At 48.0% G+C, this 15,777-nt stretch overlaps 1 protein-coding gene across 1 annotated transcript in view; it reads left to right on the forward strand.

Annotated features, from left to right (window-relative positions):
- The window catches only part of DNAH9 (dynein axonemal heavy chain 9), a 150,357-nt gene that overhangs the window by 97,676 nt on the left and 36,904 nt on the right, over positions 1 to 15,777 (forward strand). Inside the window, exons 58-60 of the mRNA XM_088065604.1 lie at positions 1,898 to 2,068; positions 3,045 to 3,167; positions 15,122 to 15,315. Coding sequence (XP_087921730.1) covers positions 1,898 to 2,068; positions 3,045 to 3,167; positions 15,122 to 15,315 — 488 coding nt within the window. The remainder of the gene's footprint in view (positions 1 to 1,897; positions 2,069 to 3,044; positions 3,168 to 15,121; positions 15,316 to 15,777) is intronic.

Consider the following 15,777-nt stretch of genomic DNA (forward strand, 5'->3'; position numbering starts at 1 on the left):
AAAGGAATTGAGGAGAGACTACAGAATGCTGAGCCTCATCCACAAAGAAGCTTTTCCTTCTGCTATCTATGACTCGTTTGTTGAAGTAATTTTATCAGAAAAAACTTACAGAGTATCTTTTGTGCCTTTTGAAAGACCCATCCCTCACACACACATAATAGGTACGGGGGTTCCTGAGGTTTCACCTTCAGTCTGTGTCTCCCAGAGTTAGTTTGTTTTATGTTTTCCAGTGAACATTAGCAACATGTATAAATACATAGAAAATTATTGGGGGAAATGTTTTTATCTAATACATTTTGATGACAGATCATAAAACATTGTGTAAAGATGCACAGGGATGATTTTAGAATACTTGCCACACAGCTGGGAGCCCATTATAAATTAGAACACAAAGATTTGTGTGCTGCTCTGCAGCATGTTTTAACAGAATTTAAAGAAATGTTGAGTGGGAGAATGCATTCTGCAATTATTTAATAATGCATTCAGAATCACTGTTACTTTAATTTGTTGAGGCATCATTTTTCCTTTGTAGAACCCTAAAATAAGGCTGCCAACACGGTCATGCCTTGTGCAGTTGGTGCCATCAATGTGCCTGGTTATTTCCTTTAGCTGGGCCCAGCACATGGAGCCTTTGCATTGCTAAGCAGGGCTTGGGCTTTATGCTCTTGTTAATTTTCTTTTTCCAGTTGCATTTGATAATTTGTTTGTTCTTTTAATTTGGACGACTCTGAAAGTTTTTTGTCTTTTCTCATTTAGATCAGAAATGTTGCAATAATCCTTAACCTCTTATGTGAGAGGGTTGTTCTTGATGCAGACACCCACCCTTGAGGGGACTTCAATGACTGCTTCAGCTCACTGCTCCCTGCCCTCCTCAGCCAGTCCTTTGCTGGGTCCAGACAGTAAAACACTCATGGGACTTTAAAAAAAAATATAATTTTTATTTATTTTTTATTTTTTATTTTTTATTTTTTATTTTTTATTTTTTATTTTTATTCTTATTTTTATTCTTATTTATTTGGAGGAATTGCTCTTCTCTGATTTGAAATATTTATGCAATGGGAGATGTGCTTTCCTCCTCTGCTCCTCTCTGGTAAGACCCCACCTGGAGTAGTGCCCAGCTCTGGGGTGCTCAGCACAGGAAGGGTGTGGACATGATTGAGCAGGTCCAGAAGAGGCCACAGATATGATCCAGGAGCTGGAGCCCCTCTGTGGAGCCAGGCTGGGAGAGCTGGAGAAGGGAAAATTCCAGGGAGAGCTCAGAGCCCCTTCCAGGGCCTAAAGGGGCTCCAGGAGAGCTGGAGAGGGACTGGGGACAAAGGATGGAGGGACAGGACACAGGGAATGGCTCCCACTGCCAGAGGGCAGGGCTGGATGGGATATTGGGAAGGAATTCCTGGCTGTGAGGGTGTGGAGGGGCTGGGATGGAATTCCCAGAGCAGCTGTGGCTGCCCTGGATCCCTGGAAGTGTCCAAGGCCAGGCTGGACACTGGGGCTTGGAGCAGCCTGGGACAGTGGGAGGTGTCCATGGCAGGGGTGGCACTGGATGGATGGGCTTCTGTTGGGAGTTTTTTCCCATGGAAACCATTCTGGAGTCTCTTTCCTCTGGGAACTCCACTCTGCTTGCTCCACATTTGCAGAGAACATGGCTGTGGCTGTGTCATCCCAGCTGGACACAGGAACATCTCCTGCAGCCTCGTGTGGGAGTTCCCTGTGCCCTGTCTGTGTCCCAGGGGATGTCACCGCTGCCAGGCTCCGTGTCCCTGAGCAGCAGAGCAGGGGCTGGCTGCTCTCTGGGCGTTCCCTGCCGTGCAGCACCTGAGTTGGCATCGCTGTGACACCCCAGGGGCGTGCAGAGGGCACCTCCCACTGCCCCTCACCGCCGTGTGTCCCCTGGCAGGCGTTCCACACGGTGTTCCAGAAGGCCATCGAGAGGGCAGCTGCTGCCGAGAGCCTGGCGGGGCGGGTGCTGAGCCTCACGGACAGCATCACCTTCTGCATCTTCCAGTACACGGCCCGGGGGCTCTTTGAGAGGGACAAACTGACCTTCAGCGCCCAGCTCACCTTCCAGGTACCTCGTGTGCCAGGCTGCAGCACCACAGCAGCACAAACAGGGGCTGGATTTTCTTCTCTGCCTCTCTTGAATCACAGGATCATCCAGGCTGGAAAAGCCCTCGCAGACCATTGAGTCCATCCTGACCCTCACCTTGTCCCCAGCCCAGAGCTCTGAGTGCCACCTCCAGGAATTCCTTGGACACCTCCAGGGATGGGCACTGCAAACCTCCCTGGGCATTTCCAAGGCCTGAGCTCCCTTTCCATGGGGAAATTCCTGCTGCTGTCCCCCCTGAGCCTCCCCTGGCCCAGCCTGAGGCCGTTCCCTCTCCTCCTGTCCCTGTTCCCTGGCAGCAGAGCCCGACCCCCCCGGCTGTCCCCTCCTGCCAGGGACTTGTGCAGAGCCAGAAGTTCCCCTGAGCTCCTTTTCTCCAGGCTGAGCCCCTTCCCAGCTCCCTCAGCCGCTCCTCACAGGATTTATTCCTGCCAATAACAGCCACAGATGCTGCATTGGATTTGAATTACGCTGACAAAGGTTATTTGAAAGAGTAATTCCTGCTTGCAGGACATGCAAAAAATGGCAAAGCAAACTGGCCTGGAAGGCCCCTTGCATTGAACCCAACGAAGAGCTTGCTGCACAGCTGCTGTCCCATGCCCACGGTGTTTGTGTAATTTTTATTGTCCCATCTGGCTCTGCTGCCACGGCCTTCTCTCCCTCAGGGTGCTCTCCACCCACCTGGAACTCAGCCTTTGACACGTGGTTTTCCCAACTTTTTTCCTGTCCTGTTGCCAATCTCCACACTCATTCCTGGTCCTCTTTTGGGACACTCAGAGCACCTGCCTGGTGTGTCCATCACACCTCTCCAACACAGGGCATTTGGTACGTTTTAGCCACATGTTTTTCAAGCACATTGATTGAATAATTAATCTGCTGGAGTTTGTTGCTGCTCTGGATCCTGGCTGCTCCAGGATATCTTGTTTGTTTGGAATTACAGATACTTCTGATGAATAAAGAAATCAACCCAGCAGAACTGGATTTCCTGCTCAGATACCCAGCACAGCCCGGAGTCACGAGCCCTGTGGAGTTCCTGTCTGATCACTCCTGGGGAGGAATCAAGGTACCAGATCCATGGGAAATCAGCTCCCCTTATCTCCTCTAAAAACCCTTCAGAGGGTCCTTGTGGCATTTGGTGAACAAAATTCTGCCCATACATGAGGGGCAGCACAACAAGGCCACAGACATGGAGAGTTCTGCAGGTCCAGATGGTTCTTCCCTCTGAGATTTAGGCTTCTCCCTGTTAAACCAGACTAATACCCTCACGGGTTTGTGGCTGGGGTTTGTAAAGGACATGGAGATGCTCCTGTGTTTGGGAAGAAGTGGGAATGTCTGCAGGGATGTGCTGGGGTTAGAGCTGTGACAGCTGCCAGACCTGCAGGGAAATTCTGTCATGGAAATGACAGGCCTGGCACCTGCCCCGTGCTTGGAGTGAGAGGGAAGGAAGAGCATCCCAAAACCATGAGAATTATCCCATACTTGCTCCTGTCAACAAATGTGCATCGTGCTGGGTTTGGGCCTGATTTAGCAGGGTGGGGTTTGCTTTCTGAAAAGGGCCCAAATATTCTCCACCTTGGGCCTGTCCATTCCCACCTTGCTGGGACTGTGTCTCTTGTCTGACTGTGGTGCTGATCCGTCTCTGGCACCTTTGGCAATGTAAGAATCAGTTTTATTTACAGCATGTTGCCTCTGTGTGACTTGAGGGTTAGTGCTGGTGTTGGGTTGATGGTTGGACATGGTGATCTTAGAGGTCTTTTCCAACCTTGATGATTCCGTGAGTCTGTTTCTCCTGTTGAGCCCAAGGATGCCTTTGCCAGCTGCCTGCAGGTGGTAGATCCTCCAAACAAACACCTGCTGGGCCTGCAGTGAGTTTTCTCTGTGAGTTCCCCCATCCTGTGCTGCTGGTCCCACTCCATGTGGCTGGGATGGCCTTTCCTGTTCCTGTGTGATTCCCCTGGAGATGAGCCCGTCCCACTCCTTTGTGGTTGAGGTGGGAGCTGTGATGCTCACAAATGCTGCTCTGCCTGGGAAGGTTCCCAGGTGTGCTGCACACCTCAGGTGTCCTCAGCCTGCACCTCCAAGACATCTCCAAGAGTCCCTGCCCAACAATCTGCACTGATTTCATGAATTTCAGGACTTTCTGATAGTGAATTCTGTGTTATCAGATACCAAATCCCCTTCAGATTGTCTTTTGTGATTTGCAGTATTGATTTTACTATAAATCATATGGTTGGTGTCAACTTTTATTAGTGTTTGTGTTGATGTCTGTTGGTTTATTAGCCTTTGAGGTTTTGGCAATTCTAGTTACTTGAGGCATGGGTTTAGAAAATCATATTTTGTCACAGACTGCTATAATTAGGTTAATTAGTCATGGCTTCTACACAGCTTATTAGCAGGCTAAAATCTCCTTTTCTTTTATCAAGAAGATTAAATACTATAATAAATTGTTTCTTCAACAAAGCTTGAGCAACGTGCATTTCAGATTTATATTTCAAATTCAAAGTGAAATTTAGCATTCTGATGATTTTTCACAGAACCACTGCAAATGCTCCAGCCCAAAGGGCTCCTTTTGCCAGGGGGTTCTGGCCAAGATAGTGCCAAAAGAAATCAATATTGATATTTGTGGCCCATTCTGAGCCTCCCACTCTGGGCACATTAACTTCCACGGAAACCTCATTAAATGTTGAGGGCTCTGGGCATGCAAATGGCCTTGTGTGACTGGACTTATTATTTATTATTAGGGGTTGATTAATAATATATAGAGGCCAATAATCCTTTGCAGTTGTGTGGCTGTTTGCAGCTCGTGGTGCTGGAACATCTCATTTAGGAAACACTCATTTATGATTTAGCTTTCCAGCTTCTTTCAAGTTCAGCACAAAGTTTCACAGAGCCTTTTGCTGTAACCTGTGTGCCAGGAAAGGCTGGTATTCACCCCTGGATGAAGAAAGCCATGGCCCTGGCCAGAAGGATGTGGTTTGTAGGGAAAGGCTTTTATTGTATCTGCTGATAGACCTAGGAAAAACAGGCACATTTCAGGCTCTTTAAAGCTGAAACAGGAATTTAATTGAAGCTAAAGGCTGAGAAAAGCTGCTCTGAGCTTGGCTTGATTCTGTTCATCAGTCGGATGTGTGGGAGGGAACGGTACCTGTGGAGCCCCTGTGGAGGAGCTTTGCTTGGCCCTGGAGCAGGGGAGATGTTAGCAAAGGGCACAGCCACTGCCTCAGTGCCAATGAGAGCTGGAAGGGGACAGAATTTCGTCATCTAATTAAAGTTGTGCCTTTGCTGAGTCCCTGCCTTTGGTGCTCAGTGGAGTGTTTGGTGCTCAGTGGTCATTTCAGTCCTAAGGCCTCTCATTTGCAGGGGCTTAGCAGTGATCCCTCGAAAAGGAGAAAGTGTTCTTTTGCTCCTATAATGAGGTTTTCTGTCTCTTTTCAATTTCCTTTATTGCAGTCTGTTGTGCTGTTCTCCCCCTCTGTCTTCCCAGCATCTGCCTTGAAAGTTTTTATTTCTGTTGGAACTTCTGAAAACATTTTCCGTGTCCATGCACAGCTGGCCATCTGTCCTGGCTGGGCTGGTGGTTTCCTCACCAGTAAATGTGTGACACCTTAGCGCACAGTGTGACCACCCTGAGCCTCCCCTGGGCGAGCTGGGCTCTTCTGCAGCTTCACCACCACTGCTGGAGCTGGTGGCTGTGCCTTTGTGCTCCTCCCTGCCAGGCCCACCAAAAGCCACAGCTCAGGGTTGTTCTGCACCCCTGGGACTCCAGTCATGCCAAGTTCTCCCAACTCCAGCTCCTCCACGTGGTCCCTGGCTCCCCGTGGGGCACGTGGCTGTCCCCGTGTCCGGCTGTTCCCAGGATGGATTCCCGGCTGGGATGTGCATTTCCCTGATTTCCTTTGTGATGTTTCCTGCAGTGCCTCTTCAGTGCCGAATGCAGATGTGGCCCACGGGATAAGCACAGCCAGTTAATGCACAGCAGGAGTACACCTGGCCAGCTTGGATTACTTCTTATCCCAATCATTTCCCTCATCTTTTTCTGAAGAGGAAGAATTTTCATTATGTAGATATGAAAACGCCACTGAAAGGGCATTGTTTAATAAATGCGATGTTGAATAATGAGCTCTAAATACTGAATTCAGCTTTCGAGGAGGAGAACAGCCCTAGACAAAGTCGTATATTAACTCCATATTTATAATTTTGCAGAATGCAGATGATAAGATTGCGTATGTGGCTTATGAGATAAAATACCAAATCGTGTGTTTTGCATTTAAGAAAACTGCAATTTTTTTTTATTTTTTATTTTTTGGACAAAAGAACAAAAATCTCTCTTCCAACTTTCACTCCTTGCACTTTTTAGATGAGGAAAGTTTTCATTCTTCTCCAAGATTCATTGTGACACAATCTGCTGCATACATTGTGCTTTCTGTGCATATGCAATGTCCTTTGATCAGGCTGGTCAGACAGGAAAGGCTCGCAGCTCACAGCTTCCCTTCTACATTCAGAATTATTATTATGCCAGAAAATCATAGTCTTAATTAAATATCTTCCATTAACTCAGTTCTTCAGATGTACAGCCTTTTAGAGCATCTTTGATAGAAAACATTGATTGTGACACTTCAATGGGCATTTATCTGCTCTCATCTAGAAGTTTCCTAAGGACATTCTTCTGTCCTCTGTATCACGTCTCAGAGAAATATTCCCAATGTCTCACAGAAATGCTACTTGAGAAGGTTTTGCCTTTTTTTTCCCCCCTTTTTCTTTTCTAACCTGCTGGCTAACGATCTGATGCTTATCTGAAATACGGCAGAGATTGTGATCGCATCAAATATTTAAGGACGCACTTTGTCAGTTTGATTGGAGAGTGGAAATTGAGTTTTTCTGGATGCTCTACAGCCTCTGTCTTTCCCTCTCAGTCTGCCCTGACACAAAGCCTGCTGTCAGCTGAGCATTTGGAATATAAGAGCCTCTTCACCCTCTAAATGGAAGGAAAGGGAAGCAATGGCTTATCCTGCCCTTAGGTCACACCAACCCCAGGCTGAGGCAGAGGGGCTGGAGAACTGGGAAAGGCCCTGGGGGTGCTGGAGGCAGAGGCTGTGCATGAATCCAGGTGTGCCCAGGTGGGCAAGAGGCCAGTGGCACCTGGGCTGTGGCAGCAGGGCCAGGGCAGTGCCCATCCCATGTGCTGGGGACAGCTCTGGGACACTCAGGGTGTGGAAGGACATTGAGGGACTGGAGCCTGAGTCCAGAGAAGGAACTGGGGAAGGGACTGGAGAAGCTGAGGGAGCTGGGAAAGGGGCTCAGCCTGGAGAAAAGGAGGCTCAGGGGCAACTTCTGGCTCTGCACAGCTCCCTGCCAGGAGGGGACAGCCGAGGGGGTCGGGCTCTGCTGCCAGGGAACAGGGACAGGAGGAGAGGGAGTGGCCATGTGGATGTGGCATTTGAGGACCTGGTGATTTTAGAGGTCCTTTTTAACCTAAACAATTCTCTGATTTAGTGACCAAGGACCTATTGGAGCTCCTCACCGTGTGCCAGAGCCCTCTCCCTGTTTCCTCTCCCTGGCTGTGTGGTTCACACGAGGAGCTGTGGAGATTGCAGACCCAGTGCTCAGTACGACTTTGACTGGCAGTGAGCTCTGGAACCCTGGGGGTAATAATAGAGCTTCCCCTGGCTTGGGGAAGATGAGATGGCCAGATGGCCTTTTGTGGAGGCTCTCATGGTCTGTGTGAGCATCAGTAGACCCCAGTACCCCAACATCAGCCCTGGGGCACCCTGTGTCCTTCACTCAGAGCTGGCCAAGCCTCTGCTGCAGCCTGGGGAGCTCTTTGAGCGTTTCATTCCAAGGTGTGGAGCTTGTGGGGACAGGACAGAGGGGAGTGGTAAGAAGGGCCAGACACCTGAAAACACAATGTGAGAAGAGACTGAGGAGAGGGAAAGGGGAAAAGTCATGCCTGAGGACCTCAAAACTGAGAGGCCAGGAAGGTCTGATCTCCAAGAGTCCTCTGGAAGGGAAGAAGCAGTTGGCTCCCTGTGTCTGTAAAGAGAAGAAATGTGCAGGAAATATTCCTGGCAGCAGTGGAAAGTCTCTGTGACTCAGGGCAGGGCTGGCACTGAGTGCTGCAGCTTCATCCCCAAGGTTCTTGGAGCCAAGCTGTGACCATGGCTGGGGAACAGCTCAGGGCTGGTGCCCCAGCTCTGCGAGGAGCAGCTCTGCAGCTCGTTCCCTCTCCTGCCTGTTCTTGAGGCCAGTCCTGCTCTGCTGCCACCATGAAACCACAGGTGAGACCATCAGGTGAAGAGCTGGGAGAAGTCTCCTCAGGGGACCAGTCCACACATGGCACTGATAAAGTGCCCATTTATCAGGACAGAACCATGGACCCTGAGACCTTTCCAGCAGGAACAGCTGCTCCAGCTGAATTCTTGCAGACAATGGGATGTATTTTTCAGTTTTGCTGTGTGTTGGCCCATCTGGGATTTATAACAACCAAATCCAGGAAAGTTTTCAGAAATACTCAAGTACCACCTTTCAGCTGCCCTCAGGGGACCCCTGCCCAGCTTCTGGGTCTGGCTGTGTGTCCCTGGTTTCTGAGAGGCATCCAAGAGTGAAGAGGAAAGATGGAAAGCATGGCTTGGGAGAACAGCCTGACTTTGCAAGGCCTGTTCTCAAACCCACTTGAACAACCTTTTTAGAAATACAGAGAAAATGTCAACATGAACCCATCTGGGAGACATCTTAAGCAAAATGAGGAAAACACAGTGGGTGGTTGCAAGCAATGAGAATACAAAGATTGTGACTAAGTCTCATTTCTGTTATTGACCTTTCCCATTAAGTGGAGCTGGCTCTAGGAACACACTGGGAGGAAGGAGAGGAGTGCTGAAGCCATTGTTCCCTAATTTATGATATTTCACTGGAAATTTTCTGAGGAAAAGTGGTGAGATCCAACCCATCACTCATCAGACTGCTTGTGGTGTCCACCCTGCATGCTGTGATGCCCTGGGACCCTGCAGATAAACAGGGTGGGTTTGTACAGGGATGTGCTGAGGCTCTGCACACCTTCTGTCCCCATTAAAATGTAGGAGAAGCAAGTTTGAAGGGAGACAGGGGCATACAGTGCCTTGAGCTTGTCAATCAACTTTTGTGAAAGAAATAAGGAGGGTTAAAATAACATTTTTGTGTTGAAAGGTGATTGAAGCTTGGCAAACCCCATCAAATCTTTATTTTCACCTTTGGTAGAGATTTCTCTTATGAGTTAAATTATTCAGGTAGGGCAGCTAAACAGAAAATAACACCTTCAGTGTATGAATAATACAAAACCCAAAACCTAGGATGGGAGAGATTGTAAATAATCCATCATCTGCTACATTAATTCCTCTAGTTAACAGTAGTATTTAAATGGAGCAATTCATCTGCCTATACGTCTTTTGCCTGAATGATCCAATCTATCAATTGAAGCCAGGTGCGGGTCTGGCTTTGCCATTCTTCCAGGAGCTGTCATTTTCCAGCTGTGGGGATGCTGGTTTTCCTAAAGACTCCTGGGCCAGCTGCAGAAAATGAAAGAAAGGAATTATGAATGTTTGCTGAAACTTATATAAGCAGTGCCCACGGACAGCATAAGACCTTTAGAAAGTGCTTGAGACATCACAGAATTGTGGAGTCCTTAAGGTTGGAAAAGATCTTCAAGGTCCTCGAGTCCAGCCTTCTCCTGAATCCCACCATGGTCCCCAAACCCCACCACAAAATTCACCCACGAGCCCCTCCAAACCCCTCAAGCCCATGGACAGACACCGAGGACCTCTGTGGATCTCTGCTTAAAAACTGTGTAACTCAATTCATAAATTCCACAGCTTCTGAATTCTGCAAGTGAAATCGTGACTAATCATCAGGATTTAATCATCTCACAGATTATTACAACTGGGAGAATATTAAATATCATTTTTTTCCAGTGTTGTCAGGTTGTGTGATTTTTATAGAGAGATGTTTGATGTTCAGTGTGTTCCCTACAGAATGTAATTTTTTAAAACAGAGGCACAAGTTGTATTTTTTTAAAGAAAAGCAAGATATATAACTAAAAACTGAAAGTAAAAACCAGTTTTTTTAAAACCTGAAACATCAAAAGATAATGATAGCTTTTACAAAAACCCTCAAATTCCTTAATTTTGATTTCCTTCTGTCTTTTAAAACACAGTCTGGTGGGGAGGTGGGTAACTGGGTTTTAGGAGAGTTCTGCCAGCTCTGCCTTTACTGTCTCTATTTTATTTCCACCCTGTTTGTGTCAGTACAGGGCACAGCAATGGGGTGATTTTGTCCTGCCTCACCCCAGAGCTGTTCTCTAGCCAGGTGACTCTGAGGAGGGGTGTTTTAAATTATGGAAATATTTTAAAATGCAAAACAGTCTCTTTTTTTTTTTTTTTTTTTTTAAAGAAAAAGGATAATTCCTTTCGGAACTGAGGGGAAGAAAACCTGGTCCTTATATATGTGTTGGGGAATTTTAAGGGTTTTATAACATCTTATGAAGCAGCACCTAAACTTGAGGCCAGTTTGAGCAGATGGTTTCCTTAGAACTGTTGCCTTTAGTGATCAGAGAAAGTGTTTTCTCTAATAAATATCCAAAACCTATGCTGTGTCTGGCACCAGGAGATAACTGGTGTTGTCAGCAGTGACAGCAGCCCTTTGGAGCTGTTCTCCTTTCCAAAGACTCCTCTGGATTCTGAGGGTTTCCTCTCCTCTGTGGGTGTCCTCCCTGTCCCCACAAAGACCCCCCATTCTCTCAGACCCTTGGTGTGTGTGGAGATCACTCCCAGGCTCTGTGGTGGCATCCAGGATTCCTGTCCTACAACCAGTGCCTGATCCACGTGGTGTTTCCTGCAGCTGTGGGGAATGGGATCTGCATCTGGGAACGTGTGAACCACGCAGTGCTGCTGCTGCTGGCTGAGGAGAGGAGCTGTCAGAGAAACCTGAAGTGATAAAGCAGCTTGTCTGTGACTCAGTGAATGAAAAACCACTTTCTCTGAGAAGATGGTGGATCCTCTCCCTGGCATGGTGTGAAGAGCCCTGTTTTCCTGAAAAAGTCTCATTTCCAGGTAGAAACTGAAGCCCCTCCTGTTTCCAGCCACCGGAGGTGATCACAGTGTGGGCTACAAAGACAAGAACTCAAGTCTTCCAGCCCTTTGGATCATTTTCTATTTTGACCAATATTTTTTGTCTCTCTCAATTTCCATGACAACTCTAAGTGACAAAAGTACTTTTCATTATGTGGACAGAAATAGACACCCTGCACAGGTTGATGTGCAGTTCCCATCTGCTGCCCCAATGTACCACCCCTGCCTGGGAACAGGGATCTGTTAGTGCTGGCCTAAGTTTCTTGGAAAAATTCACAACAGGGGAATTGAAAAGCAATTAATATTCATTGAAAGATTACTGATTGAGAGAGCTTTCACTCCACTGGCTTTTAAACAGAAGCATCTCCCATTAATGCCATCACTCCTAATAAATGCCGTTTACATTGTTGACTAATGTAAATTTTAGTGTTAATTTATATAATACAGAGTTTTTATTTGCAATTAGAGCTTTCATGATTCGACAGTATGTTGTTCAGGGAGAGGGAGACCATCACTCCTGATTACATGTCTGTCATTTACTCAGAAAAAAACAATTTTTCAGAGTCTCCCTTGTTAACAAAAGCCAAGAGACTTCTCGAAGCAGCAGCAGCCAAAGTTCTGAAGTGATATTTTAAGTAAATCACGTCAAAAGTCAACAGTGAGAAGATGTTTTATATAAGTACTTGCACTGAGAATTCCCTGAATTCAACATTTGCCATTGTATCATGCTCAGCCACGAGAGATGCACTGAATCCATTTATTGCTGCAAGAACCAGGGCTTGGCAGGTCAGAACTTGTGGCATCATTCCTGGGAATTTCAGTTTCTCTGGTGCTCTGGTTTCTGGTTTTTCACAGAAATCAGGATACGGCGCTGAATTTGGAGCAAGTCCTTCTGTCGCTGACATTTCTCCATGTTAGTGCAAATCCACAATTGGAAACAACAGCTGTTGAATCATTCCTTTGCTCACAGTCTCCATGGGATTCTCTGGATCCCTGGGAATTTGGCATTGGATGGTCAGTGGAGAGCTGAGCCCCTCCGTGCTGTGGGCTCTCTGAGCAAGCACTCTGCTCTTCCCCGTGCCTTGGCAGGAGGTGTTGATGGAACGCTGCCTTTGGGCAAGGCTGGGACTGTGGCAGAGAAATTTGTGTTGGTACCTGCAAGTTCTCCTCTGCCCAGAGCTCTGGTTCTGGCCCTCGAGCACACAGCCTGGAGGGAAGGTGGGGGATTGCCCAGCCAGGAGAGGACAGAGCCATCTTCTCCACCTTGGCAGTGTGTAATGAGGAACCACCAGCTTGGGAGGTTCTGCTGGAACACATTTCTTTAAAAATCATCTCTTTTAGTGTAAGGACAGCACAGCCCTACAGCAGGGCCCCCAGAGGGGCTGAGAGCTCACCTTGGAGGGCAGCGTTTGGGTGGACAGAGCCATGGCCAGCCTGAGCAGGAGCCTGACCTGATCCCCCTCAGAGGGTTTGTCCAAGCATTGCTTCAGTGAAGCTGTGAGTGGATACACAGCAAAGGTCCTGGGTCATGGCACGCTCTGGGAACAGCTTCACAACCTCCTTCCCTCTGCCATCCACAGGCATTTGACCTGGGACAGGCTGCCCAGAGAGGCTGTGGCTGCCCCTGGATCCTTGGAAGCGTCAAAAGTCAGGCTGGACAGGGCTTGTAGCAACCAGGGATAGAGGAAGATGTCTCTGTCCATGGCAGGGATTTGAAATGAGGTGATCTTTCAGATCCCTTGCAATCCAAACCATTCTGTGATCCTGTAATTCCCTCTGCTAAAAAAGTGAAGACATTTGTTATCAGAAGCCCCCTTTTCTGACATCTTCCTCCCCTCTCTTCACTCTCTGGGACTAAATTCAGTCTGTTAGGAAGACCAAAGTTTCACACTGCTTTTGTCTTCTCACTGGGAAGCCTTCCAGAGGGAAAGTGAGGTTTTTAAAACAGTTTCATCCTCAGTGTCTTCTGCCTTGTTTGCAACAGCAGCGTATCCCAGGCAATCCCTCACACCTCCACCAGGCCCTTCTGTGCCTTCCCAAGCCCTGTGCAAGGGTGGATCTTCCCAGTTCTTCTGAACAAGGTGTGGAAACAGCATTTTCCAAAGGGCTTGCTCAGGTGCTTCCCACAGCGAGGCTGTGTGGGGTGGGAGCAGGAGCACTGGTGTGGGGAGCACCTCTGCTCATCAAGAAGCTTCTGCTTGGCTCTCCCTTCTCTTTCTGCAGAAAACAGCTCATTCACTGTCTGTTATCCTTCACTTGTCTTTTCCATTTCATGTTCAGCTGCTCACAGCTCCACATTATGCAAAATGAAGATGTTTGTTTCTGTGAAAATTTTACTCCAATCCAGAAGAACCTTACGAGCTCTGCAATGTGTTCTGCTTCCACTTATCTGAAAAAGAATTTGGATTCTTCACTTGTCTGCATAACATTTATAGTTGCCACTTTCCAGCGACAAAATCCAACTACATTTTCATTGTAATTTTAATTTATTTAATGCCTTGGTGGGCTGGTTTTTTGGGGCATTCTTCAGCTGCCTGTTCCTGCTACAGACTCGTAGCACCAAGAAGTTCATTTTCTTTTGGCAAGTAGAAGCCAAATAATTTTGGTTTTTTTCCTGATTCTGGGTGGGCTGAATGCTTGAACAGAGACAGCACCACATCTTTACATTTTTCCTGTGCTTGTGGAGGTTCCTGGCTCCATGGTCACCATGAAATGAATGGGAAGGATCAGTGTAGTGGTGTCACAGAAGGATGTGAATAGGGGAACAGGCACGGAAAACCAACTCTGTATGACCCAGCCCATGGTAAGGGGGTTGGAACAAGGAGATCCTCAAGGTCCCTTCCGACCCAAACCATCCTGTGCTTCTGCTAGAATTAATATTCCAACTGTGAAACCCCTGTAAAAAAGCACTTGGTCAGCATGGCATGTCTGAGTGTTTCTTCAGCACATTTTTTCAGCAGATGCTCTGGGTTTTGCTGCACAATTTTCCCCGTGTCTGTGGAATCAGTAAGGAGATCATGCAGCTCATGGGAATGCCAGCAACGTACTCTCCTATCAGACATGGATTCCAAATCTCCAGCTCTCATCCAAAACAGTAACTTCTGGGATAACTGGCAGTAGGAAGTTCTTGTCACCTGAGATTTTTCCAAACAGGAGAGGAGAATTTTTCCATTTTTGGGGAATGAACAGGGTGAGCTGGTTGATACCAAAATGTTTCAATCTCTCCTGGACTGTCCCTTCCAAGGAGAATGTAAAAAATCTGGTCCTGATTGGTTTCCAGCTCCCTGGTGGAGCAAATCATGAGGAGTCAGTAGAGTTAGAAAAATGGTTCAGTGTTGTGGCCTGAGACAAACCAGTGCTGCTTCAGCCTGGAGCGCACAACAAAATCCTGAGGCAGACGACAGAGACAGGTCTTTGTCTGGTGCTCCAGGAAAGGTTTATTCACTGGAGAGGGTCCAGGGCCAAGATGAAACGGGGTGGAGGCTCCAGGGTTATATCTGGGTGAGAGGCGGCGGATCAGAGGGACAGGGTCCAATGGGAACAGGAGAAAATGATGCAGAGGCGGGGTTAGGGGCAGGAACAACCAATGGGAAAACAGGGGAGGAGGACTGCTCCAAACTAGGGCCAATGGGGATTGAGGGAAGGGAGAACATTCTAGAGAAGTTACAAATAAGGTGAACAGGGGCTGAGCACGGGGACATAAACTCAGCAAACCAACAGGGGAACAAACTTAACAATCCATTAAGATATAACTGTGCAGATCTGTGGGAGTGAGGCCTTCTCTCACCCCAGCCTCAGGAGTGTTCTTTGTGGTTTCCTTTCCAAGACTGGGATTTGGGGATTTTTGTCATAGGCCCCTGGGCCTCCACAGTTCAGAGGCACATAGGATTGTTCTTCCTGACTTTCCTTTTAATTTTTCCAGGCTCTCTCATCCATGGAGGAATTCAGAAACCTGGATCGGGATATTGAGGGGTCAGCAAAACGATGGAAGAAGTTTGTTGAGTCTGAGTGTCCTGAGAAGGAGAGGTTCCCCCAGGACTGGAAGAACAAGTCAGCCCTGCAGCGTCTGTGCATCATGAGAGCCCTGCGGCCCGACCGCGTCCCCTGCGCCGTCAGGTGGGGCCCAGGGGCAGCTCTGGGGCTGGGCTGTGTGGGGAGCAGGAGGAATTCAGGAATGTGCCTGGATTTGTGAATGGCAGTACATCTCTAGGATGTGAGTTCTGCAGTGTGGTTTCCTATCAAGGGGTCTTGGATGAACCGTGAGGATGAGGAGGGCTGGCACAGGGTGCCCAGAGCAGCTGGGGCTGCCCCTGGATCCCTGGCAGGATCCCAAGGCCAGGCTGGACAGGGCATGGAGCAGCCTGGGCCAGAGGAAGGTGTCTCTGCCCAAAACAAGGAGTTGGAATTGGATGATGTTTAAGGTCCCTTCCAGCCCAAACCACTGTGAGATTCATTGGTCTCTGAACTCTGCAAGGCAATCAACACATTGGATTTAAGTGGAATATTTTGCTTAGTGGGATCAAAGCTCACTGTCACCAGCAGGGATGGAGCAGTGCAACCAGCACTGGGTGAGGAGCA

Source organism: Pseudopodoces humilis, chromosome 21 (genome assembly GCF_049639895.1).
Source record: "Pseudopodoces humilis isolate 2021_Gansu_Grassland_sample_001 chromosome 21, ASM4963989v1, whole genome shotgun sequence".
NCBI lineage: Eukaryota > Metazoa > Chordata > Aves > Passeriformes > Paridae > Pseudopodoces > Pseudopodoces humilis.